At 39.3% G+C, this 27972-nt stretch overlaps 1 protein-coding gene, 1 long non-coding RNA gene and 1 other non-coding gene across 3 annotated transcripts in view; all 3 read right to left on the minus strand.

Annotated features, from left to right (window-relative positions):
- LOC126957455 (uncharacterized) overlaps positions 1-27972 on the minus strand; it is a 173243-nt gene that overhangs the window by 34115 nt on the left and 111156 nt on the right. The gene's annotated exons all lie outside the window — the stretch shown is intronic.
- Positions 19008-21674, minus strand: LOC126957454 (40S ribosomal protein S3a-like). Its single transcript, XM_050795381.1, has one exon. The coding sequence runs from the start codon at positions 20852-20854 to the stop codon at positions 20501-20503; it is 354 nt and encodes a 117-aa protein (XP_050651338.1). The 5' UTR covers positions 20855-21674; the 3' UTR covers positions 19008-20500.
- On the minus strand, positions 19886-20021 carry LOC126957771 (small nucleolar RNA SNORA70). Its single transcript, XR_007726939.1, has one exon. It is a non-coding gene; the product is annotated as a small nucleolar RNA SNORA70 (small nucleolar RNA).

Below are 27972 nucleotides of genomic sequence, written 5' to 3' on the forward strand. Positions count from 1 at the left end.
CTTAAGTTTCTGAAATATATTGCTTTTTAAAAAAAAAAAAAACTCAGGCAACACAAAGACAAAAGTGATACCTTAAGCCTACTTGTAGAATTAATATGTCTGAATGATAAAAATGACAACAGGGTCTTTAACACAACATAACACCTAAAATAAGAGATTTGGAGAGAATATCCAGGTTCTGACAGTACTTACTGGTGTGATTTTTATGTAAGTCAATTTAACTTAAGAAAATTAATAGTCTTTAGGTATTAATTCTGAGTTGTTTATGATTACTCTGTCACAAAAGTCTATTAATGTTAGTGGGTTTCTCCTCCAATCCTGTGTATTTCATATTAGTATAAAGCCTTTTATTCCTGCTTTCATGAAGAGTATATTATATTGCTTTCACAACAATTCAGTCATAGCTCAAGCTATTTTAACAAATGACAATTTTTCCCTGTAAAAAAGGTTCCAAGATGAAGATTTTACATCACAGAGAAAATGGAGGAAAATTGAGAGAATACTTTATTTCCTTTAGTAGCTTGCTATTGATGATGAAAAACAAGGAAACAAATATAATTGGTAAAACAAACCCCAAAGGAAGTTTCAAGTATCTCAAATAGGGGAATATTCTTAGCTGTAAATAGCTCAATTTTATTTCTAGAACCTAAACTATGTATCCCTACCCACTCGCCCCCCACCACCACCAATCTTGCTTCCAATTTCAATACTTCAGCCTTATCAAGTAAACAAGCTATTGTTAGAATAGAAAATCCAGCTAAGGTTTGAGGGCTGCTGCCACGTCCCTCTCTTCCTAGCACAATTCGGTGCCAATAGCTTTTGGAAAAGGGAAGAAAGAAAGGTCTGCCACTGTGGTGCGTGGAAGTAAAGGGGCAGAGGGGCATCACTTCAATCTCTTGGCTCTGGCTCTTTCTCACTCTCGCATCTCCAGAGAAAAGAGATGCTCTTCATTCACAAAACAAAACAAGAAAATCTCTATAATTATTTTTGGCTCAGCTCCATTGAAATTCATTCTCCTGGAAGCGTCTCTGTTTTAGATTAAAACAATGCTTAGAATATTCATTCTCTGCTCCCCTTTTCTTGCTTTCTCTCTCACTACCCCTGCATGCCACCCACCCCCAACCCACCCACCCACCACCATTTTCCTCTTGCTTTCTCTATTTCTCAGTCTTGGTTTCTTTTGCTGTCTGCCCCTGCCTTTGGTTATATTTTTTCTTAATAGTACCAAAGTTAGGCCTCAGAGATTGCTAATACCAGTGCCTACAAGTGCCTACTCAAGGTCTCCATGTTTAATGTCATTTGTTCAATCTCCTCCCCTCTTTCAGTCAGGGAATTTTCCCAATCCTGTGTCACTGGTCATATTTTATGATTGTTGATTTGCTGATATAATGCTTCAAACCAAAAAATAGATCACTTCTTGTTTTATCCTGTTCAGTAAAATTGGGAATACAATTTACTTTCTCTTTCTTACAGACCTCTCTTCAATATCTAGTCCTCAAAAGATGAATAAAATCTTCGTTGTCCATAGTACATGGTAGTTATTAAATTTCAGCAGAAAAGCATAGAAAATTATTATTTAAAAAATCTAAATTTTACCATTTAGTCAGACAAAATTTAATGCATGAAAGAAGGATATAACTATACAAATTTTTTTTTATCACTTTTAACCTTGATTTTTTTTCTTTACGGTAAAACTTTTGGCTCTTCTCTTTGCTAATGGAAAACAATTTCAGCAAATGGAAAGTTGAATTCCTTTTCCAAACAAAGTTTGTGTGTACATATTAACAAAAGTTATTTGTGCTGTGAAATGTGGGGTCCTGTTTCCTGAAACAGTGGATTCATTTTGGAACCTACTACAAGACAATAATTTTATTTATAATGACTTACATCCTGTGGAATTCCAATTTCTCATACCTTTCAATTTTTGGTGACTGTAGACAAAAGTTGCTGATAAACCTTTTACAGAAAGAGGCGGATCTGATACCTACATTCATTAATATTAATGCATTATTCTGTTTCTTACTTTCTAATTGTAATAATGAATTTGAGTTCGTTTCAAATTCTTGGTTGTTAGCAAAGGCATCCAACCTTAGTACCCATCACCCGTGGAGTGCGCTTCCTATTTAGGGGTACATTTCTGCTCCTTTGAACAATGAATGTTTTATGTGGATACTGTATTCATATATAAGTAAGCCCTACCCTTCCTGCACCATCTTGACAAACAAAACAAAATCCTGACAGTTGCCTAGATCTGAAATGTCTCTAGGATTTCCTATATGCTCAACAACACAAAAGCAATTGTGTAAGCGTGTATTTAAAAGAGTTTGAAAATCCATTCTAAGACTTCACAAGAACTGATTACTGAACTCCATTTGGTTTACCAAATAAAGAGGAGAAAAGAAAAAAAAAAGGAAAAGCACACACTGCCGTTAATTACACTGTAAACATTAAATATTCTTTCTTTCTATCCTTTGCCCTTTTCAAAAAGAAAGGTGGTAATTTACATGTACTGTGCCTCTTTCCTCTCATTGTTTTAATTCCTTTCCTTCTGGTTTCTTTTTACTTCTATAGAAAAGAGGTGGACATACTTGAGAAGATAGAAATGTTTACCTAGTACATTTGTACATTTTCTTCATGTAAAGAAAGAGCGTAGGCACCTTCTACTTTGTCTTATGACCTTTGTTAAGCCACTAATCTGGAAGCTGCATTTTAATTACAAAATATTGTAAAGGAATATAGTAGGAATACACAACCTTTGATTCCTAGCCAAATGAGAGAAGTTTAATAGCAATGTATAGTTGCAGGAATGGTTATGCTTGGGATCCATATGCATGTTCAACTCACACATTCAGGCAGTGCAATAAAGCAGGGAAAAAACAGCTGATACACAAAAGGGACCGTCTAGACAGTACCCCATCAGTCTGGCTAAATTTGGTGCTGGCATTCCCAACGGGATTGTAATATAATTGTTCTGGTGTCTGCGTTCATTCTCCCTGTCAAACACCATTCCAAATATACATCCTTCTCCCCCCAACCATTCTTGTTCCACAAATATGAAGCCCAAACTGTGCCATGTTGGAGAGGGTGTTAGATGGCTCAAGCCAAAGAAAACGTTATAATTTAGCAAAATCACATTGTTTAATTCCTTAAAAAAAAAAAAAAAAAAAAAACCCTGTTACATCTTAGCTCCAAATAGAATTAATTTCAATCAAATTGTAATAATTTAAATTAAGAACATGGAAAAGATTTCAATGCAAATACAAACAACCTGAAAATATTCAGCACCTTAGATGAAAGCAAATAGGCCTTTTTGCTCCCTTATATTTATTAGCCTCTGTCAGAAAATTTAACAGAAATCAGAGACGTGAAAGTGTAATGATCGACATGGATCATAAATTCTAATGAGGAAAAAACCTAATGAAAAAAATGTTAAGCAAAAGCATTGAAAAAAGGCAAATTGTGTATTTTTTCTTTCTTGTGCTTAAAGCCATAATTTTTTTACTCTAAACACCTTACGAAAGTTGAAATTGTGATATTTATATATGAACAACTTCATAGTTTTGGCTTTTTATAAAAGAAACCAGCCATACTTACCCACAAATTTATAATAACTATCAATTAATATTTTTAAAATACTTTGGTTTAAAACACTGAGAAAATGGAAATCACTACTTACAAAACCGAATAAACCAAAAGGGACACGATTAAAATGAATAATACACAGATTATTGGCAAAAATATTTATAATCTAAAAACTTCCACAATGTTGAAATTAAAACTGTCAGATTCCTTTTTTTTAAAAAAAGGAAAATTCAGACTTTAGGATTACCATATAATATAACCACAGATACATTTATTTTATTTTCTGTTTTAACATGTCACCTCTGGGCATTGCTTAGATATTAAAATTGGGCAGTAAACCTATATTTTAATCTTTTTTTTAATTCCAAAAAAAAATATTTTGGGAAAGAAGCTGGGCTGTTTGTTTTGTCTTGTTTTATTAAGTGTAAATCTATGTTTGTACTTCTGATTTTGGAGGTTTAATAATCCTTTCCTTGATGCTGTAAATAGAAATTGGTCTCCCACCTCCCAGCAGTTTTGAGATTCTAGATTAGGAACCCAAGTGAGTGAAGAAATCTCCCAACCCCCATCAGGGACTACTCTAACTAAAGAAAAATCAAAGAAAATACTTCAGGCACTACATCCTGCCTTTATCCAACTTCAGGAGGCTGAGAGACAAACACACCAACCAAAACGGGGCACAAGCGAGAAATGGCTGTTCCAGAAAGAAGCAACACACAGTCTCAACTCGCACAAAGACAGAGCACCAATTACACAGAAAACCACAACCAAAGCAATCCAGAAACACTCAGATATGCTTTCGAGATGCCTTAAAATGCTCACGTGGAAAAGAAAGAGAAAATAAGTTTAAGAGATTGTATCCTTTTATTTTTAATTTTTAAAAATGTAATTAGTGACTTCATACTTTTTCTTTCTTTGTATAAAATTGCTATTCTGATGTGCACATGGGTGCTAGAAACAGTCATTAAAAAGATAATATTTGAGCATAGTGCCTGCCAGAAGCTGGGTATTTTGCTTGTGATTGTTTTTTTATTCGCTTTTATTTTACTTTTTTAGAATACATACATGGTATAAAGTGAAAGAAAGGCATACTGTAGGCCTCTGTGAGATGAGACAGCGTAGCAAAATCTGAGTTTTATACTTAGTTTTCAAACTATTGAATAATATCCTATGAGACCTCTTAGGTCTTAACTGGATTAAAATGAATATATTTGTGCTCTGGCTCTTTTCAGCTAACTAATGTACATGTGAATTGATAGTGTACGAGGGAGCAGGCGAGAGCAAGTGTATATGACACTGGGAGTGGATGCAGGGGCCAGGCCGAGTGTGACTGTGTGAAGGAGCGTGCAGGACGGTGTGGGCTGTCTGGACAGATGAGAGAAATGAAAATTAGCAGGCCTTGGGGTCTGGTGCGTTTTGTCCAGAACCACAAGAGAAGCTTAGTTGGGAGATGAGGGGGGAGGGGAAGGGTGTTGGTGAAGGGAGGGTGGAGAAGGAGGTGTGGCGCGTGTGTGTGTGTGTGTGTGTGTGTGTGTGTGTGTGTGTGTGTGTGTGTGACTCTGAGGTTTCAGTTATGGTTGAGCCTTGGGTTTTTGTTTTGGCGGTTCCCAGCATAAATAGGCTGGAGTTTCAGGTTCAGGGTGGAGTGCATGCCAGGGGATCGGATCGTCGTTCTGAGTTTCTCTTTCTGGCCCTTCTCTATGGTTGCTGCTCAGAACATTGCGGCTGTGAAGGATTGGGGGGAGAAGCAAGGGATGGGGGTCTGTCTGCAGCTGCCCCTCTCACAGCTGAATAAAAGAACTTTTTTTTTCAGGGGTAGGGAAGCTGTGAATACCTTTCCCAATAAGAGATGAGGCATATTGAAAACTATATTAAATTACCCTGATTAACAATTTAGCCACGAACAGGGGAGCTTTGGGAGATCTCTATAGGCAGGACTGGGGGCTATTCATGCCAGCAGCTAAGAGGTCGAAAGGTTTCTGAAGTTCACAGGCTCAGAGCCTTTGTTATGCTAACAGACAATCTCAAATCAGCTGCCTAGTGGAGTGTGAAATATAAATGATTCCTTGAGAACTTCCAATAAGTTGTCACTCTTGCTCTCCAAATACCAGGACAGGCTGCTAATTTCTAGCGGGCCCTTTTGCAACATTGCTAGCCCTAAATGAATGCCTTTGTAGTTCAAATAATCTTTTCAAGGGAGCTGTCCTATCATCATAGCCCAAATGCATCTTGGTTTTGACTATTAAATGAAAATCAGGGCTCAACTGTGCTTGACTTTTCCAAGCGCCCGATGTTTGGGAAGGATGGTGGCAGCTCTCATGCACAACAAGTTAGCACCCACTGCAGGAGGCCAGGGCATTAATAACAGCCCACAGCCCCCAGCTACCCCAACTCTCACCCCCACTCCCTACTGGGAACAAAGCTCCAGGAGAGATTTACGTGGCTTCCCTTGGGCTGGACTACCTTCCTTTTTCAACCACACCAACATTTCTTTAATTTATGGACCCTCTATCCAAGAGGATAGCCAGCTGACCTGCTAGCGTCTGACTGGTCACTTCGAAGCATCAACTTTGGGGATGGATGTATTCATTCTTCAGGGCAGATGAGAGGTCAAGGGGAAGAGGGCAAGGTGTGTGTCCAGGCCATGCCCCTAGTATCAGATGCCTGTGGATATTATTTTATCATTTTCCCATGAGAAGGATGTGAACATGGCTTATGATCTTGAGGGTGACCTTTGAGCAGGTCCCGATGGATAGAAAACCAGTCTTGGCTCTCGGAGTTAAAATTGCAAAGCTTTTAAAATAAGGAAAAGCACCCCCATTCTAAATCTCAAACAAGCTGAGAGGAGTGAGAATGAGAATCTATCAGGGACAGTGTGCTCAAACATTCTTATAGAAAGGACAATGCAATTTATACAAATAAAGAAAACACATAGACAAGAGGACAGAAACGAAAGGAAACTAGAAATCCATCTGCATCAGCCTTCACAAAGGAAAGGATAAAACCTTACAGCAATAACTTGGGTCCTGAAAATTTTGATATTTTTGACTCCATGACCTCCACTTCCTTGCTGAAATATAAAAAGGTCCATGATATCACAGAAGCCTCAGCTTTTTCCAAACAGAGCAGGTTTGATTTTTGAGGCAAGGAATGGGAAAAAATCAAACGGACTACATTTCTTAGTATATAATTAGGGTAAGTTTACATTCACATAAACAATATTTTAAAATACATCATTAAGTAACTTTATGAAGCTGGATGATACAGCCATACAGAAAAACCGAGGGCCTTGGTTTCTCGTCATCTTATTGTTCTTCTAATTACAATGATTTAAAATGATTACATCAAAAATATTCTGGGGAAGTTAGCTTCTACTGGTTTAGAAACTGATTTAAGTAAACACTTCTTTGTACTCTAGGTCTACTAAAACTTCTGACTATATATTAAAACATGAATTAGATATAAATAAGAATGGTGGCATAATTTCATCAGTTTTGAAATCGTCTAGCTTACCTTTTAAAATCTTTTTTAAAAAGCCAGGGTAGACAGTACAATTGTGAAGGACTCTGGGATTCAACTCAGAGAATTTGGTCCTTAGACTAGGAGCCAGTGTTTAAGAATCAGGTCATCTTTGTCTTTCAAATTCTTATTTGTTTCACTCAGTAAAACAATCTGCAAATAATATTGCCTAGGAAAATTAGTTCAGATTACTGACATTACAGGAGTAAAAGTTTATGGTTTCTTCTGCCAAATGTCAAAATTAAACAATAATGTATTATTGATCCACTCACACCCTTCTCAGGGAGACTTAGCATCCTTGTTATCCTTATTTTACACACAGTAAAGTGACTGGCTTTGGATGCACTTCTAATTATGCAAAACAGAAGGCAACATTGATAGCTAAAAGTTCAGCACATGAGAGACAATGTGCCTAAATTTAACTTTTCATCTCTTTTCCATCTTTTAAAATTTAATTAATATTAAATGGTAGAGTATCTACACATTATTGACACATTCTGGACATTCAAAGGAGAAATACTTTCCCTGTGCTTTCCAAATACTTATTTTACCACTTCGAAGTGTCCTCTCTCTTTCCGTCTTTAACACATCAAAACAGGGAAGAAAGCGCTTTTGTGTTATAACTACAGAGAAAACATTTGAGAATGTGTCAATGCACTGAATACCAGCTCCAGTTTGGGGGTTGGTTTGTTTTTTTCCCCCTGCCGTGGTATTTCTTTTCCCTCTGCTTTTGCAGTCTTTAAACTCTGACCACTTTGAGAAAAGCAATGGTTGAAATGAAAAGTTAGGACAAATTGCATTAAACCTGTGTGTTGCCAGAATATGAGCGTGATGAAAGCAGGGTTGGGACATTATGGAGCCATAGCAGCTCTCCACACACAGAAAATTAAAATAAAATAAAACATAAAAGCTGTTTTTTTTTTTTTTCTCTCTCTCTCTCCCTCTTTCTTAAATACCCATGATCTAAGAGAAAGGGAATTCCTCTTTTAAAAAAAGTTTCCAGGGTTGCCATTTCTCCATAGTGGGGGTGTCTGAATGCGTGTGTTTATGTGCGTGCATGTGAGTATGTGTTTGGGGAGAAAAGAAAGAATGGGGAGGAGGAAGGGCAGATAACTTTACTGACATATTAATTCTTTAGATAGCAGTAAATGAATGGTCCAAATAGACATTTGTTTCCCTTAATAAGTTTTGTACAGGTCTCTTACAAGCTGTAGCATATGCTTCATTTATATGTATATTTATTTAGAAGTTTAGAGAATAATAGCTGTAGTTTGTCTATAGTAGCAGTTATTATTTAAAGTCCAAAGAGGTTACAACTTTTCTGCTACTCTAAACATGAATACAAAGGTCTCTTGTATATGCCTCTTGCTTTATGTTGAGGGCCAATTAAAAATAAAGATAATATTCTAACTGTCGAGCCTTAGGAGGCGAAAGAATGAGGCTAAAAGGCAAAACGACTCCAAGATGGCTGCCTCTTCCTTCTTCCCCCTCCTTACTGCCTGTTTTCCACATGAAAATTAATGTAATATTTTGTTTAGAAATCACATTGTAGGTCATTTGCAAATGAGGCAGCCTCTGAGGCACCAACATCTGCCTAGAATACCCTCATGATACCATCGAGGTATGGAAAGGGATTAAAATGCAAACATTCAAATGTATTTAGGTTTGTACATAGTGACTAGAATCACACACATACACACTTGAATGTGTGAACAACACACACAGCTGCAAATGGAATAAAAGGCCAAAATCCTTCTTAATTCTTAGGACAGAAGGGCAAAGGAAGGCGCCAGGCCACCACCTTTCTCCCCAAAGGTTAGAAAATGCACAGTTCATGGTCTGGATTCGATGTTTTAAAAAAGATATATCTTACTGATGACTCTCTCATTAGCCAGACTTCTGAAGTCTGGGGAGACAAGATTTCCATAAATTATCTCTCTAACTCATCTCATGCTGGTGCAAAATGCAAAGCTAAATTTTTTAAATTGTTAATATTTTTTTTAAAAGAGAAAATACTAAGCTAACCAGTTTCCTGACAAACAGGTTAAAAGATTAAGATCACTAGTAATTATTACTATTAATTATAATAAATAATTTTTATCATAAAATTCCACCCATAAAGCTAAACTAAAAATAATGTAGGAAATAAATAAAAGCATATTTGGCTCTTTCTAATAGATTTATAGCAGGTTACTGAGCAGACTTGACTGCACTAGGCAAAGAACAAAGCAAATGGTTTAGTTCCTACAGGAAATATATTAAAAAGAAAAAAAAGGAAAAACCCCCACAACCCTTTATCTAAAAGCCATCAGGGACAAGCACTCAATACAAGTTAACAAGCAGGAACTGATAAGATAACATTTATATGAGGTCAGAAGTCAAATGCCAGTCAAAGGCTTTTAACCTCTTGGGTCATAAACAGGAATAGTTAAAAGTGAGAGGTAGTTATTTATCGGATTTTAAGGGTACCTGATCATTGCCAGAGAATCACCGATAATGAAACTAATTGGGATTTATAGAAAAAGAACTTTGTAGCTGTTCAAAGAAAATTAACCTACAAACCCACAATTCTTCAATTGGTAGGGAGAAAAACAAACAAAAAATCCCTCTTTTGGGAGAGAAATAAATCTGGCAGTATAAATAGTAACAAAATCTCTCTCTCAAAATCAATAATTTATGACTAATGTACATATCGATTAATATATAGTAAATAATTTTTAAAATAAATTCTGTATTAACAATCTAACAACAAAAATAAGCATTACATAAGGTATTTCCAAGTTTTGTTCTTTTTCTTTGTTCCTTTTCAGACCCTCTAAATTAGACAGAACATAACTCCAATATCACAATATTTCTTGCCCTCAGAATGCCATCATTTATAAATTTCAATATATATATATATTCTAATAGCAATTATTTTTAAACATTGGAATATTGAAACTGCTTAATTAAATTTTTATCTTAATCTATCCAGAGAAACAGATGTCTCTTTTATTTGCTGTCAGAATATTTTTTCTTTGTTTTGATTTTTGTCCTTTTTGTCTCTTTTTAGGTTTACATTCCAAACTCCCAATCGTTCCTGGTCTCTGCATCCATGCTGGTTCATATTTTCAAAGCATACCCACCCCTCTTTTTTCTTTTGCAATAAAAGAAAGCAGATCTAGATATTTCTTTCTAGAGAGAGATAGAGGGATTGTTGTTAGGCCTGCTAAGGCCCACTGTTTCTTTAAACAGAGTCCATAATACCCTAGGCGAACATTGTGGATTTAAAATGCTTTTAAATATTTATCACTAGTATTTTATCATCATATTCAAATGACACCTGGAGTGCACTCACCTTTATTGACAATCTCTGTTCTGAAAGTCCATTTGCTTCCTTAAAGCCCCCCAAGCAGAACAAGGACTACCCGTTTTCATTCAGTTAATGTTTAGTAAAAAACCAAGCAACCTTAATCAGCATGCTGATTGCATCGTCAACTAACAAATAATTTACTACTCTGAGCATTGCATTCCATTAAAAGCTCATTAAATTTTCTGTTCTCCAATGGGAGGTTTAGCTTTTGAACTGCATGCTTTTGCTTCGAATGATCATTTATTCAATCTTTGCAAAATGTTGTGGGGTTTTTTTTTTCCTAAAGTATAGGTGAGCATTTCAATACCTATAGATTGCAAACATATGGAAACACAGCCCAGAGTTGGAGAATGTTCAATTTGATTTATAAACTCTGTTTAATAAAAATTCAACACAATCTCTTGTACTTTTAGTAAATTCAGAAATAGTTGAGTATATCTGTGGTTATATGTGATCCAAACATAGTCTCAGAAATATGAATACATCATATAAAATATCAAAACCTTTTTTATGCTTAAATTTTTCTTTTCTGCCTGTTATAGCTATAATTATTTTTATCCTTGTAAATAGTTGTTTTCCACTGATTGAAAAAGGGGCATGATACCACAAAGCTCTTACCCTATTTGATGCCACACTTAATACTTTGGGGGGGGGGGTGGGCAGTGGCTGGTTACCCAAAGAAACCACATTTTCTGGGGTTTGCACATTTTTTGCAAACTCATAATCCCCTGAATTGTTTTCATGTCCAGACTTGTCTAGGAAAGAATGTATTTATTATTTTTAATTTAGGGAAATGTAAGAAAATATCAGGCCCCCAAATTAACATGCATCTTTGTATTGCTAATTGTGCTCATTGCAAATTTGGGTCATTTTGCATGAGTGACTCTAATGTAGGGCTGAGATTGCCACGCAGCCAGCCCAGTGGATTCCTGATTCCCCGTGCTAATCCTGAACTCCGTGATTGTGTCAGGTGCAGTTCTGTATGCTCTAGCAGCTGGCTCATCCTCATCAATGCAAATAAGGCAACTCCTACAATCAGAGCCTCGCGAGTGTGAGGCCTGATTGCTGAGGGCAGGCTAAAACACTACACAGACTCTCACTTTCAAATCCCGCTAAGTGACAAGACAACTGCAATGTCCCTCCAGTTCAAAATCAACCTTTCGAAAGCAAAACAAGAAGAAAGGGATGGCTACAAAGAGGAGGAAAATCCCAATGTTTGGGAAGTGGACTCGTTTAGATGGGTTTTATTTAGATACAGAGATAATGTAAAGTGCATTTCAACACATAATTATTTAGCTCCTATTCTGTGCAAGATACTTTGCTTTAAGAGCTGCAGGGTAGATACAAAGGTGAGGAAGAACACACTTCCAGCTTCCAAGGAACCCTATCACCTGATTGCAGAAAATGGTAAAGATTAAGATAATAGTAGAACTATTATTAAGGAGCAGTCACGAAAATCATAAATGAAAACCAGAAAACATACTTTTAAGGGAAGTATTTAGAGATGGCATATTTGTGGCATAGACGTTATGAGCAAGACTTTGGAAGCTTAGGGTTCAAATCCCAGCTTTGCCACTTACTTGCTCAAGTTACTTTGCCTTTCTAAACTGTAATGTCATCATCTGCAAAATGGTGGCAACACAAGCACCTAGCTCAGAGATCGTGAAGAATGAAATGAGATTATGTAAATAACAACTTACCACAGTACTTGGCACATAGTAAGTGCTCAATAATGTCAGCTATGATTATTATTATTTCCTTCTTAACACACAAAGAAGGATGGGATCCAAAAATAACAGTGTGCCACAGTTTGAAAGGCATTTATTTGATCTTGTCTCTAAATTCCCATTTTACATGTAGCACTTACCCAGTGGAAGTGAAAATACAGTGAACGCTAAAAAGCCCTGTGTCTCTCGGTGGTGTCTGGACAACCCTGGCAACTCGGAACATGAAGGAGAGAACAAGAATTCCCTGTGCTTTTCCTTTTCTTCTCTTCCAAACACGTGTGCAGACTTCCCCTGCATTTCAGCCCCACCCTCTTTATTTTACTGCCTAATCTATAAAGGAGGATTAACAGCAGCACGCTGCTTTGGCATAGAGCAGATTCTGGGCGAGGACCTGTAGGTAGAGTTTAATGAATACAATTTTCTAGGACTGTGAGTGCATATTTTTAGCTCCATGCTGGGCTTCAGCGTTGGTTCTTGAGACAGATGAACAGACCCTTTGATCAGACTTGGGTGTCGCTCCAAGAAGAACCTTTTCTCAGAAAGTCGTTAGGAAAAAAAAAAAAAAAAAAATTGTCTTCTGTTGCCCTTATTCCTAATGTGCACTCTATAGATTCAGATTCCAGATAACTGGTCCTGATCTCAGTAAATTAATTGCATTGCAATATTGAGTTACACCATTGTGGAAAGAAAAAGTACTCCTGGGCAGGAACAGATCCACTTTCTCACGAAAGAGAATGGCTGGTGCTCAAGTGTGTGGTTACCATCCTTTCCCTTTTGAGAGTAGGGTAGAGGTAGTTAACCTTCCTGGGGGAGGTTTGGCCTAGACAACATCATAGACACTATATCCCCCCTGGAGTTACCAAACAATAAAACTGCTTCCTTTGCCAAACACAAAGAATGGTCTGGAGTTGAATATTAGCAAACAGCAAACCACATAAAGAAGACAAAAAAAGGGAGAGAGGGAGAAGGAAGAAAAGAATAGGAAGAAGGATGGAAGAAAGGAAACAAAATTACATAAAGAGGAAAGCATAAAATAAGATCTCTTTTCTGCTTTAGCTTGCCAGAGAAAGAGGGCAGCCATCCAGTTTTGTCATGATTTTAGCTAGTGCCAGGCAAGGATGGAAAGGTGGAGAAGAAGGGATTTTGATATAATGCCAAGCAGGTCAGGGATGATGCACCGGGTCTTTGGAAATAGCTGAGACTTTAATACCTTGGCATTGGGAGAGTGTGCACAAGATGGGGAAGGATTTGATCTTTTGCATTCCTGCTCAGGACCCTCTCCTTCTCAATCTAATAGGATTAACAGATATTTTCCTAAGCGGAAATCAAAATGTGTCAAATCATCTGAGGCAGTCAATTTGTTCACAATGCCCACGTTCTTACAGTACAGATGCAGCACTATTCAAAAACAGTTTCATTTCAAGAGATACAAAGCAGCAGAGATGTAAACATTTATCTTCATAATCTTACCCTCCTTTCAGACTGCTTAATTTTTCCCAGTGATTTTCCCCTCCTCTTTCACTCTCCCGCCTCACCCCCCGCCCCAGCTCAAGCTTCAAAACATCTAGTACAAAAAAGACATGACTTCCCCAGAGGATTCGGGTCTCAGTGATCCTGATGATGCAATGTGTGCTCTCCATTATTCCTAGAAGCTCACTGGATATGTTCCTGTATCCCGCCTCACAGCTTCAGTTGTCCTTATTTTTGCATCCCTTACAAATCCTCCTTGAACACCTGCAAAGGTTACCTCCACCTCTTCCTCCCACCTCATTCCAAGTTATCAGAACTCCTTCCCCACCCTTGCCACCCCACCTCTACACTATTTTTTTAAAATTATTATTATTGCTATTATTATCCTCTCCACCAGCACAGTCCATGTGGTTTCTCCTTAGGGAGGTATTAAGTTGCCTTCCCTTGTGCTACCTTAAAACCGCTTGTCCTCTTCCAGCTAATTTTGAACACAACAGACCACTGTCACCTTTGGAAGAATGAATGAAAGTAGTTAGAGTAGGATTCTAACTTCACATTGTTGGCGTTCCTGAAAATCTCATACATTTTCATTGCCCCCTCCCCACTTCCCTTCTTTCTCATTGAGACCCCATAGCAGCAATTAGAAGCTCTGAAATGAATAGAAACAATAGCTACCAGTGTGTGTTATTCTTAAAACTTGAATAGTAGACATTTAGCAAGCAGAATAAAGGCCGATTTTATTCCTCTTTCTTATCACTTGTATATTCAGTATACATATATAGTTTTTTTAAAAGTAGATTATTGGCTGGGCGTGGTGGCTCACACCTATAATCCCAGCACTTTGGGAGACTGAGGTGGGCGGATCATGAGGTCAAGAGATCAAGACCATGCTGGCCAACAGGATGAAGCCCCGTCTCTACTAAAACTACAAAAATTAGCAGGGCATGGTGGTGCATGCCTGTAGTCCCAGCTACTAGGGAGGCTGAGGCAGGAGAATCCCTTGAACCCAGGAGGTGGAGGTTGCAGTGAGTGGAGATCACGCCACTGCTCTCCAGCCTGGGTGACAGAGCGACATTCCATCCCCCCCCCCAAAAAAAGTGGATTACTGACTATAATCTCCATAACAACATATTTTTCACTGATACATTTTGGGTGTCTATTACACCATAATTCTCCATGTGATCGTGGTGTCAAAATATGATGAATTGGTCCATTCTCCCTAGAGAGTCCTCTCCACCATTTTTCCTTCCCACCTGTTAAAACCCTACCCATTCTGTGGGATCCAACTTACACCACATCTCCTCTAGGAAATTTTCCCAGATCCTCCCAGAAGAGTTATTCTCCCTCCCCCAGGGCTCCTAGTGAGGACGTTTATGTCTTTCCTGTCTCACCCACTGGAGTTGGTTTTGTATTCTGGCCACTGTTGATGTCTGTCTGCACCCAGGCCAGGAGGCCTGGAGCACAAAGAACTTATCTGTCCTTCTGGTTTCTCTGTCACTCCTACAAGAGGGCCTGGCACAGCAGAGTGACTCTATCAACTGAAGATGATGTACGTATGGATGATATCTCAGCTTTCTGAGCCTGAGAAAAGGCCACTAGTACCTGTTTTGAGCATGTCTGGATGAGGGAGATGTCAAGCCACTCCTGGCCCTCTTCTCCCACCTCATTCCCACTTATACATGACAATGATTTTGAGGCTTCCTCACATTAGAATTTTTAATATTTTTTTCATCTAAATGCTCATCTTTAGTAAATATGTAACTAGATGAATTGTGAAGTGAGAGAATTAAAAAGTGCTATCTTATATCTGAATGAATAAATCATTTATATTAGCTCTTCTCTTTCTAGGCTAGTCTGGAATTGGCAACAAATACCTAAGCATCAGTACTCTTTGACATAGTGTATTCATTTATTTTTATTTTTTAAGCAGTCTGACAAGTTATTTACTGTGTCAATTAGCATTGGCCTGAAAAGGAGTTGTTGTGCTACATGTGTTTATGTTCAGCTTTTGAGTTGTCCTGATAATTCTGGCTTTTATTTGTACAGGTATTTATCTTGAAAGAATCACTACCACCACCACAAAACCCCTACCTCATATTTTAACATTTTCTTAGAACCATACCTTGTTTGCAACCCCATCATTTCAGTATTAAATTTTTTCTCCTGATAAGGCAAATGACACTTTAGCCTTAGTTAATGTAAAACAGGAAGGTGTTAATCTCATTTTCAACATGTCAGCTCTTCCAGGTAGGGTATTAATACGCAAGATCCCCTGCTGGCAGCCTCAACAGAATCTTTCCAGCTGTGAAGTGAAGTCCAAACCTGGTAATTTTTGCTTTCTTTTATTGTTTGTGCTCAGGTCTGCTTCATTCATTGAAAAAGGTATAGCAGTAGCTAAATGCATATAAAGAAACAAAGGGATGTTTGCAAACTATTGACTTAACTCTGTACTCAGACACTATGCTAGGTTTGTTTTAAAATATTCACACACTACAAACATTTGGGTATGTTTGATGATAAATAGCAACTAGGTAAGACATATTTGAAAGATCCCCAGAGATCTATAATTTTGCATCAGAGAACTCCAGTCCAGTGTCACCAATACCTTTGTTTAATTTGCTTTCTTTAAAACAATAATCTGGACTAAACAAGGAACAGTAGGGGCTATGTTGTAGGAAGTATTTTGGGATCCTTATCTAACAAAAAAATTATATTCTTGAAGTAATGTGGGAACCAAACTTTCAATTTTTATTTTTTCTTCACATTGTAGAGATGAAAGGAAAAAAATGTTTTCATAGTACTGAGTTGGTGTGGACAGTGTGAAGGAGATATTTTTCCTACAAAAATTTTTAGGAGTTTGGGGAATTGGTTCTACTTATCCTACTCTATTTCTATAAACACTAAAGGTGTTTTTGTAGGGGCAATTTCAAAAGAGGGCAGTTAGAGCAAAGAGGAAATCAGTAACTATAGTGAATATATAAAAATATTAAAATTAAGTTTTCTATTTGTAAATATGATTAATAACAAAGCTTAATTTTTAAAAATACGATGTAAATATGATTAATAGGTTTTAAAGAAAATTTCACATGGTTCCAATTTAAGAAAGAATTAGAATAGGCATTTTAATTTCACACAGGAATGTAATTATATGTGGCTTTAAAAAATTATTGCTAAATAGATTGTAAATACTGATAAGCTATTTGTTCATTTGAGCTAAAAACAGGAGAGAAACAGAAAAAATAAAATGGGATGGCAGCACAGACAAATAAAATAATATTTACAGGGTGGGCAAGTGAGAGGATGTGGCCATAGAAAAGCATGAAAGGACCTGGGCCCTGGAGGCATGCAACTAGTCTCGTACCTAGTTGAGGAGAGATTTGAGAGGAGAGATAGTGATGATGCCACTGAAGAGGTTAATTTTTGCACATGTCCTCCCACTTGCTAGTCACATGTTCTTGTTTCATAGTTGAGACAGGTATTATTATGCCCACTATACAGATAAAGAGACACAAATGCAGAGAAGTTGAGGTTCCTCTGAAATAGAGAGTTACATGTCAGCCCCAGCCCAGCCCTGTGATTCTTCTCCTTTTTTTTTCCTTTCTTTCTTTTTTGTAAGGTTAGGATGAGAGCTTAAAGACTGCGAAAGGGAGGGAAAAAAGATGAAACAAAAATATGTGAAATTTTTTTAAAAGAGTCACTGAGGAATTCTGAGCTGTCAAATATATCCAGAAAAATAAGGCAGGGAAAAAGTGAGATTATAGGGTTTTGAAAAATTCCTGTTCAAGTTCGTAACATGCACAGTGCTTCTTTTAATTCATCTCCTGTCTGTACATATTTTCCCACACACCATTCTGTAGTTATAGAATTAATTCCCTTGCCCACTGGGTCAGTATTTTATTACTTTACTGGTTTCTTTTTGTAATAGCTTTTTTATACTCCTTGCCAGTGAAAGTGTACCTCCAGAAGAAGAGGACGACCAAAGGAAGGAAAACGTGGGCAGGAAAGGCCTGGCAAGCAAGGTCACTGTTAGAGCCACATCTCGATTGTTCCATTTTCCCAGTGGGCACTATTACACATTTCCCCTTAAGCATGAGGCCATGTTATTTTCTGTGTTTAGCTTTTACCTAGAACATGGATGAGCTCATCTGAAAATATAACAAAATTAAATTCTATCATTGCTCATTGCAACCACGTAGCTGATATTTTATGTATTGCATCTTAAATCTCCTTCTGGAAGTGTAACAGAGTTATAACCTGTATAATTTGTACCATTGTTGACATTTTTATCTTCTTCGAAAACAATTTAGTACAACTTTAATTGAAGATCTTAAGCCTCACAGGTTAGTGGGCTTGGAGCAGGATGTGGAAATAATGGGAGAAAACCACTCATCAAAGTAGTTAAATGACTTGAACTCGATCACACAATTGGCTGAGTGTGGATTGAGAACCTCAAGTTTTATTTTAGGCTCTGGATTTTACCACATTGCCTTTCAAATTCATTTCAGCAGGACACGGTGGCTCATGCCTGTAATCTCAGCAATTTGGGAGGCCAAGGCGGGTGGATTACTTAAGGTCAGGAGTTCTAGACCAGCCTGGCCAACATGGTGAAACCCCATCTCTACTACCAATACAAAAATTAGCTGAGCATGGTGGCAGGTGCCTGTATCCCAGCTACTCAGGAGACTGAGGCAGGAGAATCACTTGAACCGGGGAGACGGAGGTTGCAGTGAGCCAAGATCACACCACTGCACTCCAGCATGGGCAAAAGAGTGAGACTCTGTCAAAAATAAATAAATAAATAAATTCATTTCAGTCAGTGTTTATTGATCACTTGCCGTGTGTTAAATGCTATAGATAATTGCATTAGAATTCCCCAGCCATGAGCTTATTCTTTTATTAGGGTATGTCCAAACAGGTCTAGAAGAAAAATTTTAAAACATCTTTTGCAGGAAGAGAAATTTCTAAGTCAAAACATTCATTTCCCCCCCAACACAAAACCCCAACATATAATTATGCAACAACATAGATGAGGGAAATCTTTAGCTACAAGTAGTGAAAAACAATCAATACTACAAAACTATTGGCCTTATTTGTATGTCTGCCAAAATAAGTAAGAACACAGGCAGTGAAAGAAAAACTTGACTACTAAGGTACCTTCCTTACTCAAAGCTACCATCTCCAAATATTCTCCGAGTCAACCAACAAGTATCAAGTACTCATTTCCTGTCAGGCACTGGATTAGAGATCTGAGAATGAACAAAACAGATGTAATTCCTACCATATTGAATGAAATAATTTGAATATCTTTTCTACTTTCAAAATATAAGCTAATATACTTTCCAGCCATTCATATTTTAGTAAGAATTACTTTAGATGAATAATCAATTTTCTTGGTTCTCTGTTATGGGAGTTAGCGAGAGCTCAGTTTTATTGTTCATGGTGAGGTTGCAGGGCAGAAAACAGAGAAATAACAATAAAAAAGTGAGAGGTCATTTTAGAACATGGAGAATCTGGGGAGTGTGTCCCAGAATTCAATGCCAACAAATATCGAGTACTCATTTCCTGTCAGGCACTAGATTAGAGAACTGAGAATTCCAAGGAATGATGCCACCATGAAAAGCTCATGGTTACCTTAGGAGTTTGGGTGTCTAGAGAAAAGTAGGAGAGGAGTGACCAAGGAAAACATTGCGTTCTTATTGCCTAAGGATCTTGGTGTCAAATTCATTGATCCTGGAATCTGTGAACTTAGAAACCTTATTAAAGAGTTTGGATTTTTTTTCCCCCACAAACGGAACACTTTTTTTTTTTTTTTTTTTTTTGATAGGAAGTAGGATTTATTGTTTGGCATTAGGAGATGGCCACACAGTGGAAACCTTCATGAGTAGAGAGCTTGTCATTTGTCCAGAGGGCCATAATTGGGCATGTATTTGACTCCCTAGTCATCTGGAATGAACTACTTCTCAGCCACCATGTCTCCAACTTCATTCAAATTGAACTTGATAAAGTACCACTTCTTTGAGATGTGGATCTTCTGGCAGCCAGGAACTTGAACTTGGCACTGTGTAGGGCCTCAATCACATGCTCCTTGTTCTGCTTGGTGCAGATGGACCTGATGACTTGGCCAATATGAACCCAGGCTATGATGCTCTGAAGCTTTCCAATGGCACCTTGCATACCTGTCTACAGCCTACACAGGGACAGCATAAGGTCAGAGACATGAGCATACCTTGGAAAGGGCTATCTCCAAGGACCCTTAGAGGCAACCCATACAAGAAACAGGCTGCGTACACTACCAAGGAACCTGCTGTTTGCAGTCATTGCACACCAAGCCTCCATGAGGAAAAGAGCTCGATCAACTTAACTAGCTGCAGACAAATAGGCTTTTTTATTTGCCACTATTAAAATCAAACTTTAAACAGATTCTTGGACTTGTGGCTCATATCCATCAGCTCATTCAACGTTAGCACCTGTCTTGTCCCCGGTAGCTTTTCCAGAACAAGTAACTTCACCATGAAACTCTATTAGTTTTCCCAATTCAAACTCGGGTTTCTTCAGCTTTTTACTTTTCTAATGAATACATCATGAAGAGGATAAATAGATTGGCAAGCATTTTCTAAGTCTTTTCCAACGTTGTCTGGAATCAATTTATTGACCACTTCTTTGAAGTCATTTGTCTATACTTCTTTGTTTATGATTTCCGTTGTCTCCTTCTGAATTTGACATACCTGGTGGTGCTGAGCATAAGAGGTCTTCTGTATCTAACTGTTGCATTTTATATAAAAACAATACAGAACAAACCAAGCAAATGACCATTGGTAGTCTTGACACTGACATGAGCTTCAGTCATGGTCTACCGTTTTTTGACCATGGAACATATTTTGTCATGGGTAAGATCCATGCCATGGAAGTCAGTCAGGCAGTTTTTGCCCTGAACATCTTCAGTAATCTGCTTGTTTATTCTAAATGCAACTTCATTATTCTGCAGATCAGCAAGTCCCACTTCAAACACATGACCCTTAAGGTCATCAGGGGTAATTCTTGTTCCTTGAATCCTGGTAACTAGTGTCTTTCCAATATTCCTTATGTTGAACATAGTAAGTGCTTTCACATAATAACAATCTTTCTTAGAAAATGGATCAACCCCTTTCTTCTTGGCTTCTTTTTTGCTGCCTTTCATAAGACATTTATTCTTGCCAACCACCATGGTGCTGTTCAGAGACCCAAAAAGCAAGAATTTGGATTTTGTCAACCTTGAATAATGTCTACAAAATATCACCTCTTAGTAATCTTTCATGAGTGATCGTTCTAGCCCCAGAAAGACAGAAAGACTTATATGTTCTTATATGTTCTGGCTCATGATATGGTCTGACAGGACAGTCTTTCTGTCTGTTCTATGTCAGACCATATCATGAGCCAGATAGCTGATATTTTAGGTAGGTTTGGAACAGTTTTTTTAAAAAACATTTTCTACCAAAGTACCCCTAACTGGTAGTAGAGGAGAAAGTTTTGAGAGGGAAAACTCCATCAACAGAATTACACCAGTGATGGTAGGGTAAAAAGAGAACTGTAGAGGGTAAGTCAAGGCAGGAGTCTGAAATGCCTTTAAAATCTTGTGGTTGTTTTCCTTAAAAATTTAAGCAATTATTATATACCACCCCATAACAGGTTCATGTTTTTTATTGTTTCTGTTTTTGTTTTCAGACAGTCTCGCTCTGTCACCCAGGCTGGAGTACAGTGGAGCCATTATGAATCATTGCAGCCTCAACCTCAATGCTTAAGCGTCCTCTGACCTCTGCCTCCCAAGTAGCTGGGACTACAGGCACTCACCACCATGCCTGGTTAATTTTTTTTTTTTAATTGTATAGACAAGGTTTTGCCATGTTGCCCAAGCTGGCCTTGAACTCCTGGACTCAAATGGTCCACCCACCTCGGCCTCCCCAGGTGCCAGGATTACAGGCATGAGCCACTGCACCTGACCTCATGTTTATTTTACATCTAAGCAATGCTTTAAAATACCTGCTAGTATTAAAATTGACTCTATGGGAAGAGATGCCATGATAACTGTGTGGTCTCAGTCCACCCACACACTTCGGCACATGCACAAGGATGTTTTACAGGGTTTTGTTGGGGAAAATACTAAATACACATGTTCAGTTTTCTAAGCAGTCACAGTGCCATGGTTTAGTTGAATTGAGAGTACCTTGAATTGGTTTGTAAGAGTGTGATTGGTCTCAGCATTCCCATTCATTACTGGGACCCCCAAGTTTCCAGGGATTTTTCTATGATCTACATCTGACTGCCAGTGACAAGGGCTTGTATGGCCAGGACAAGTAGAAAATATGGGACCCAGCATTCCAGCTCAAAATGATTCTAGGTGAAGCATCCCTGCCAGCCATTCCCGTATGGGCTGTTGTTGGGGTGATCAGACCCAACACAAGGTCATGGGGGAGAAGAAGTCCAGCAGAGTCAAAGGATTGAGAAAAAGACAATTTGAGAGAGAAAGTGGGACCAGGGGGCCATAGCAAGTGTGGAGGCTGCGAAGGTACCAAGCTCTGCGAGCCCACGCTATTTATTGGTGTTCAAAAAAATAAACAGGTGGTGAGGATGTGGGGGTTGAAAGGAAACAGTGTATCAAGTGAATGAGAAATACGTGGCTGCTTGAGATAACAGGAGTGCTAGAAGCAAGAAGCCAGCAAGTCTAGCAGACATGGAAGCCCTGCCTCAGCTTCTCTCCAAACACTCATCTTTTCTCCCAATAGGCTGTTGATAGAATTTTGCCTTTTAAACATCCCCCTCTACTACCAGACTTGGCCCCAGAGAAGTCTGACTGAGTGTAAGGCACAGAGAGCACAGAGAAGCTGATCCACCTCTGCCATTATCTAGGTTTCTTCATCTCATCAATATTTATTGAGGGCTGGGCGCGGTGGCTCAAGCCTGTAATCACAGCATTTTCGGAGGTCAAGGTTGGCAGATCACTTGAGGCCAGGAGTTTGAGACCAGCATGATCAATATGGCAAAACCCCATCTCTACTAAAAACACAAAAATTAGCAGGGCGTGGTGGCGTATGCCTGTAATTCTAGCTACTCGCGAGGCTCAGTCACAAGAACTGCTTGAACCCAGGATGGGGAGCTTGCAGTGAGCCTAGATCACGCCACTGCACTCCAGCCTGAGCAAAAGAGAGAGACTCTGTGTCAAAAAATAAAATAAATTAAATTAAATTTTTAAAAAGGCTTTGCAGATGTGAGGGTATGGACTTTGAGATGGGAATATTATCATGGATTAGGTGGGCCTAATCTAATCAGATCGGTCCTTAAAATCTGAACCTTTTTCATGCTGGGAGAAAGAGGAGATAAGAGAAGGATAGATTAAAAATGTGAGGCCAGGCGTGGTGGCTCATGCCTGTAATTCCAGCATTTTGGGAGGCCGAGGCACGTGGATCACCTGAGCTCAGGAGCTCATGATCAGCCTGGCCAACATGGTGAAACCCCATCTCCACTAAAAATATAAAAATTAGCTGGGTGTGGTGGCACACACCTGTAATCCCAGCTACTTGGGAGGCTGAGGCTAGAAGATTGCTTGAACCCAGGAGGCGGGGGTTGCAGTGAGCCAAGATCATGCCACTGTATTCCAGCCTGGAGGACAGAGTGAGACTCTGTCTACATTAAAAAAAAAAAAAAAAAAAAAAAAAAAAATGTGAGGGACTCAACCCACTGTTGCTGGCTTTGAAGTGGAAAGAGAGGCAATAAGACAAGGAACACAGCCTTGACAACATCTTGCTTTTCTCCCAGTGAGACCTGTGTCAAATTTCTGATTTCCAGAACTGTAAGATGATAGGTTCTGTGTTATTTTAAGGTACTCAATTTGTGGTAACTAATCACAGCAGCCAATAGGAAACTAATAAAATTCCCATCCTCCTTGTGCTTGTATTCTAGTGAAAATAAAAATAAATATAAATAACAGGGCATCTAAATATGCTAATAAGAGGTGGGAAGGAAATGAATGAAGTGATGTGAATGGGACTATAATGGACTCATCTGTCAACTTTTTAATGCTTTAAGAATGCTCTAATGCATGAATTTTGGCGTTAGGCAAAGATTAGCTCCCCCTATAGGAGTTATTTATGTGTCTCTTTTCCAGCTAGAGACGGGCATTTGACTTGGGCTCCACTAATAATACAGCCATGCTAGAATTTAAATTAGAGGCTACTGATGCAAAAGGGAAGGAGAGTTCAGGTAATTTCTCTCTCTCCCTCCCTCCCTTCCTCCTTCTTTCCGTCCCTCCAGCCCTCTTTTCCACTATCTCTTTCTCACTCTCTATCTCCCTCCCTCCTGTAATAGTAGCTGGGGCTACAAGGTAATATACAGCACAAAACAGCCAACTTGCCTTTGGTAGCTAGAATTACTCCTTCATCAGATAAGTTCTGCTTCTGCAATATAGCTTTAGATGCTGTTCTGGAAGCTGAGCCCAAGCCTAGCTCTCCAGCCCTCTCAACAATTCTGTAAACCACAAAACATCTTTGTATTACTCTTTTTCTGCTTAACCAACTGAAGTCACTTTTGATTTCTTGCAACTGAAGGCCCTGAAGGAAATAGATAGTCATTAGACTTTGGACTGTGGTTAAAGAGGTCTCTCTGAGAAGGTGAACTGGGGCAGGAAGAATGTGAAGGAGCAAGTAACGGCCAAGGAAGCAGTCAGACTGAAGAAATGTGAAGACTACGGTGCTGGAGCTGGGGTACAGAAAAAGCAGGACAAACAACGCCCTTGCCTTTGTGGAGTTTACCTCTGGTAGGGGGTATCTAGATAGTTAAAGGGAAGCAAATGATAGGCAACATAATTTCAGATACGTGTTATAAAGGAAGCAAAAGAGAGAATTACAGGCTTCAGGCCAGGAGCTATTTTGGATAGGATGGGCAGGAAAGTCCTCTCGGAAGGAAGTGACATTACACAGAGACATAGGAGATTTATGACTTAGAGAGTGTCCCTCAAATACAATATTGGGACTCTGCTCAGGGAGGTGAATTTCCTAAGAGTTCTTCAAACAAAAACATAAACAAATATTGGAGGGTCATCTCTACCAAGGTTAGGAATATTGGGGAAATTCAACACACGTTTAAAATGCTCCTAGAGACATAAATTTTTCAATAGCAGTTATGATCATCTTTTTGATGATGTTCTCAACCTTGAACTTGTCAAATACAAATGATAACATTTTTAGGGAGATAATGCCTTACATTATGAACATTTGTTCACATCTACAAATTAGCTTGAATTTTGTCTTGGATACTTTCTATGTGAACAAGTACTAAAAAAAAAATAAAGCAGATGCAATGTTGGTTCTTCATCACTTCTGTCAGTGGCTCTTCTAGTTTGACAGACTAGGCTGTCAACAACGGAATGAAGCCAGTGAGAGGTGACAATGTGCTAGCTGCCCTCACTCTCAGTGCCTCCTTGGCCTGGGTATCTACTCTGGCGGTGCTTGAGGGGCCCTTCAGCCTGCCACTGCACTGTGGGAGCCCCTCTCTGGGCTGGCCGAGGCCGGAACTGGCTCCCTCTGCTTGCAGGGAGGTGTGGAGGGAGAAGTGCGGGCGGGCTGCGGAGGGCGCTCGCAGGTCAGTGTGAATTCCCGTGGGCGCACAGGCCGGCTCGGTGGGGCCCCGCACACAGAGCGGCGGGCCGGCATCACTGGCCCAGGGCAGTGAGGGGCTTAGCACCCAGGCCAGCAGCTGCAAAGGTTGCTCCAGGTCCCCCAGCAGTGCTGGTCCGATGGCACCATGCTCGAGTTCTCACCGGGCCTCAGCTGTCTCCCCATGGGGTAAGGCTCAGGACGTGCAGCCCAAAATGCCCAAACCCCTCCTCCACTGTGGGTTCCTGTGCAGCCCAAGCCTCCCCAAGGGGAACGCCTCCTGCTCCGTGACACCCGGTCCTATCGACCGCCCAAGGGCTGAGGAGTGCAGGCGCAGCTCGGGACTGGCGGGCAGCTCTGCCTGCAGCCCCTGTGCGGGATCCACTGGGTGAAGCCAGCTGGGCTCCTGAGTCTGGTGGGGACTTGGGGAACTTTTATATCTAGCTAAGGGATCATAAATGCACCAATCAACACTCTGTGTCTAGCTCAGGGTTTGTAAATACACCAATCAGTACTCTGTGTCTAGCTCAAGGTTTGTAAATACACCAGTTGGTGCTCTGTATCTAGCTAACTCTGTGTCTAGCTAACCTAGTGGGAACTTGGAAAACTTTTTCGCCTAGCACTGTGTCTAGCTAGCTCAAGGATTGTAAATGCACCAATCAGCACTCTGTCAAAACGGAGCAATCAGCTTTCTGTAAAATGGACCAATCTGCAGGATGTGAGTGGGGCCAGACAAGGGAATAAAAGCAGGCTGCCGGGGCCAGCCAGTGGCAACCCGGGTCAGCCGGTGACAACCAGCTCCAGTCCCCTTCCACACTGTGGAAGCTTTGTTGTTTTTGCTCTTTGCAATAAATCTTGCTGCTGCTCAGTCTTTGGGTCCATGCTGCCTTTAAGAGCTGTAACACTCACTGCGACGGTCTACAGCTTCACTCCTGAAGCCAGTGAGACCATGAACCCACTGGGAAGAATGAACAACTCCAGATGTGCCACCTTTAAGAACTGTAACACTCATTGTGAAGGTCTGCAGCTTCGCTCCTGCCAACAAGACCACGAACCCACCAGAAGGAAGAAGCTCCAGACACATCTGAATGTCTGAAGGAACAAACACCAGACACACCATCTTTAAGAACTGTAACACTCACAGTGACGGTTCGCGGCTTCATTCTTGAAGTCAGCGAGACCAAGAACCCACCAATTCCGGACACACCGGTGCTAACAGAAAGAAACGTCAACTTCAGGCAAGAGTCTTCCAAAATAATATGTTTGCAGATGGAAGTTGCTGGTTTTCTGTGAGCATGAAAAATTAATTATCAGTGAAAGGGCATTTACTACTTTCAAAGTCCATCTATTTATTGACTTTTTAAAAAAAATCTTCCCAGAGAAAAGAACTATTTTCTAAAATTGATTAATCAACTTACTGACCTGAGTCAAAGGTTTGATGAAAAACAGAATGAATGTACTTTCTCATATAAATCCCAGAAAACAGAGGGTTTTTGGCCTGTTTTTATTCAAAGCAGTTATCTGAAGTATCTTTTCCTGTGAAAAATCAGAAAATTATTCAAGTAAAATATTAACAGATTTATGGTAAATATGGCAAAGTGAACATATACATCTACTTTTACTTTCTTTTCAAACCCCAGAAATGGCAATAAGACACTTAAAAAAAATTATTATACTCTAAGTTCTAGAGTACATGTGCACAATGTGCAGGTTTGTTACATATGTATACATGTGCCATGTTGGTGTGCTGCACCCATTAGCTCGTAATTTACATTAGGTATATTTCCTAATGCTATCCCTCCCCCCTCCCCCCATCCCATGACAGGCCCCATTGTGAGATGTTCCCCTTACTGTGTCCAAGTCTTCTCATTGTTCAGTTCCCACCTATGAGTGAGAATATGTGGCACTGGTTTTCTGTTCTTGTGATAGTTTGCTGAGAATGACGGTTTCCAGCTGCATCCATGTCCCTACAAAGGACATGAACGCATCCTTTTTTATGGCTGCATAGTATTTCATGGTGTGTATGTGCCACATTTCCTTAATCTAGTCTGTCATTGATGGACATGTGGGTTGGTTCCAAGTCTTTGCTATTTTGAATAGTGCCACAATAAACATACGTGTGCATGTGACTTTATAGCAGTATGATTTATAATCCTTTGGGTATATCCCCAGTAATATATACGTGGGGATGGTTGGGTCAAATAGTATTTCTAGTTCTAGATCCTTGAGGAATCGCCACACTGTCTTCCACAATGGTTGAACTAGTTTACAGTCCCACCAACAGTGTAAAAGTGGTCTTATTTCTCCACATCCTCTCCAGCATCTGTTGTTTCCTGACTTTTTAATGATTGCCATTCTAACTGGTGTGAGATCATATCTCATTGTGGTTTTGATTTGCATTTCTCTGATGGCGAGTGATGATGAGCATTTTTTCATGTGTCTGTTGGCTGCATAAATGTCTTCTTTTGAGAAGTGTCTGTTCATATCCTTTGCACACTTTTTGATGGGGTTTTTTTTTTTTTTTCCTTGTAAATTTGAGTTCTTTGTAGGTTCTGGATATTAGCCCTTTGTCACTTGGGTAGATTGCAAAAATGTTTTCCCATTCTGTAGGTTGTCTCTTCACTCTGATGGTAGTTTCTTTTGCTGTGCAGAAGCTCTTTAGTTTAATTAGATCCTATTTGTCTATTTTGCCTTTTGT

This window comes from Macaca thibetana, chromosome 6, assembly GCF_024542745.1.
Source record: "Macaca thibetana thibetana isolate TM-01 chromosome 6, ASM2454274v1, whole genome shotgun sequence".
NCBI classification, from domain to species: Eukaryota; Metazoa; Chordata; class Mammalia; order Primates; family Cercopithecidae; genus Macaca; species Macaca thibetana.

Bases quoted from the DNA above. Each gene is read 5' to 3' on its own strand.
- LOC126957454 (XM_050795381.1), bottom strand. From the start codon at position 20,854: ATGGTGGTTGGCAAGAATAAATGTCTTATGAAAGGCAGCAAAAAAGAA.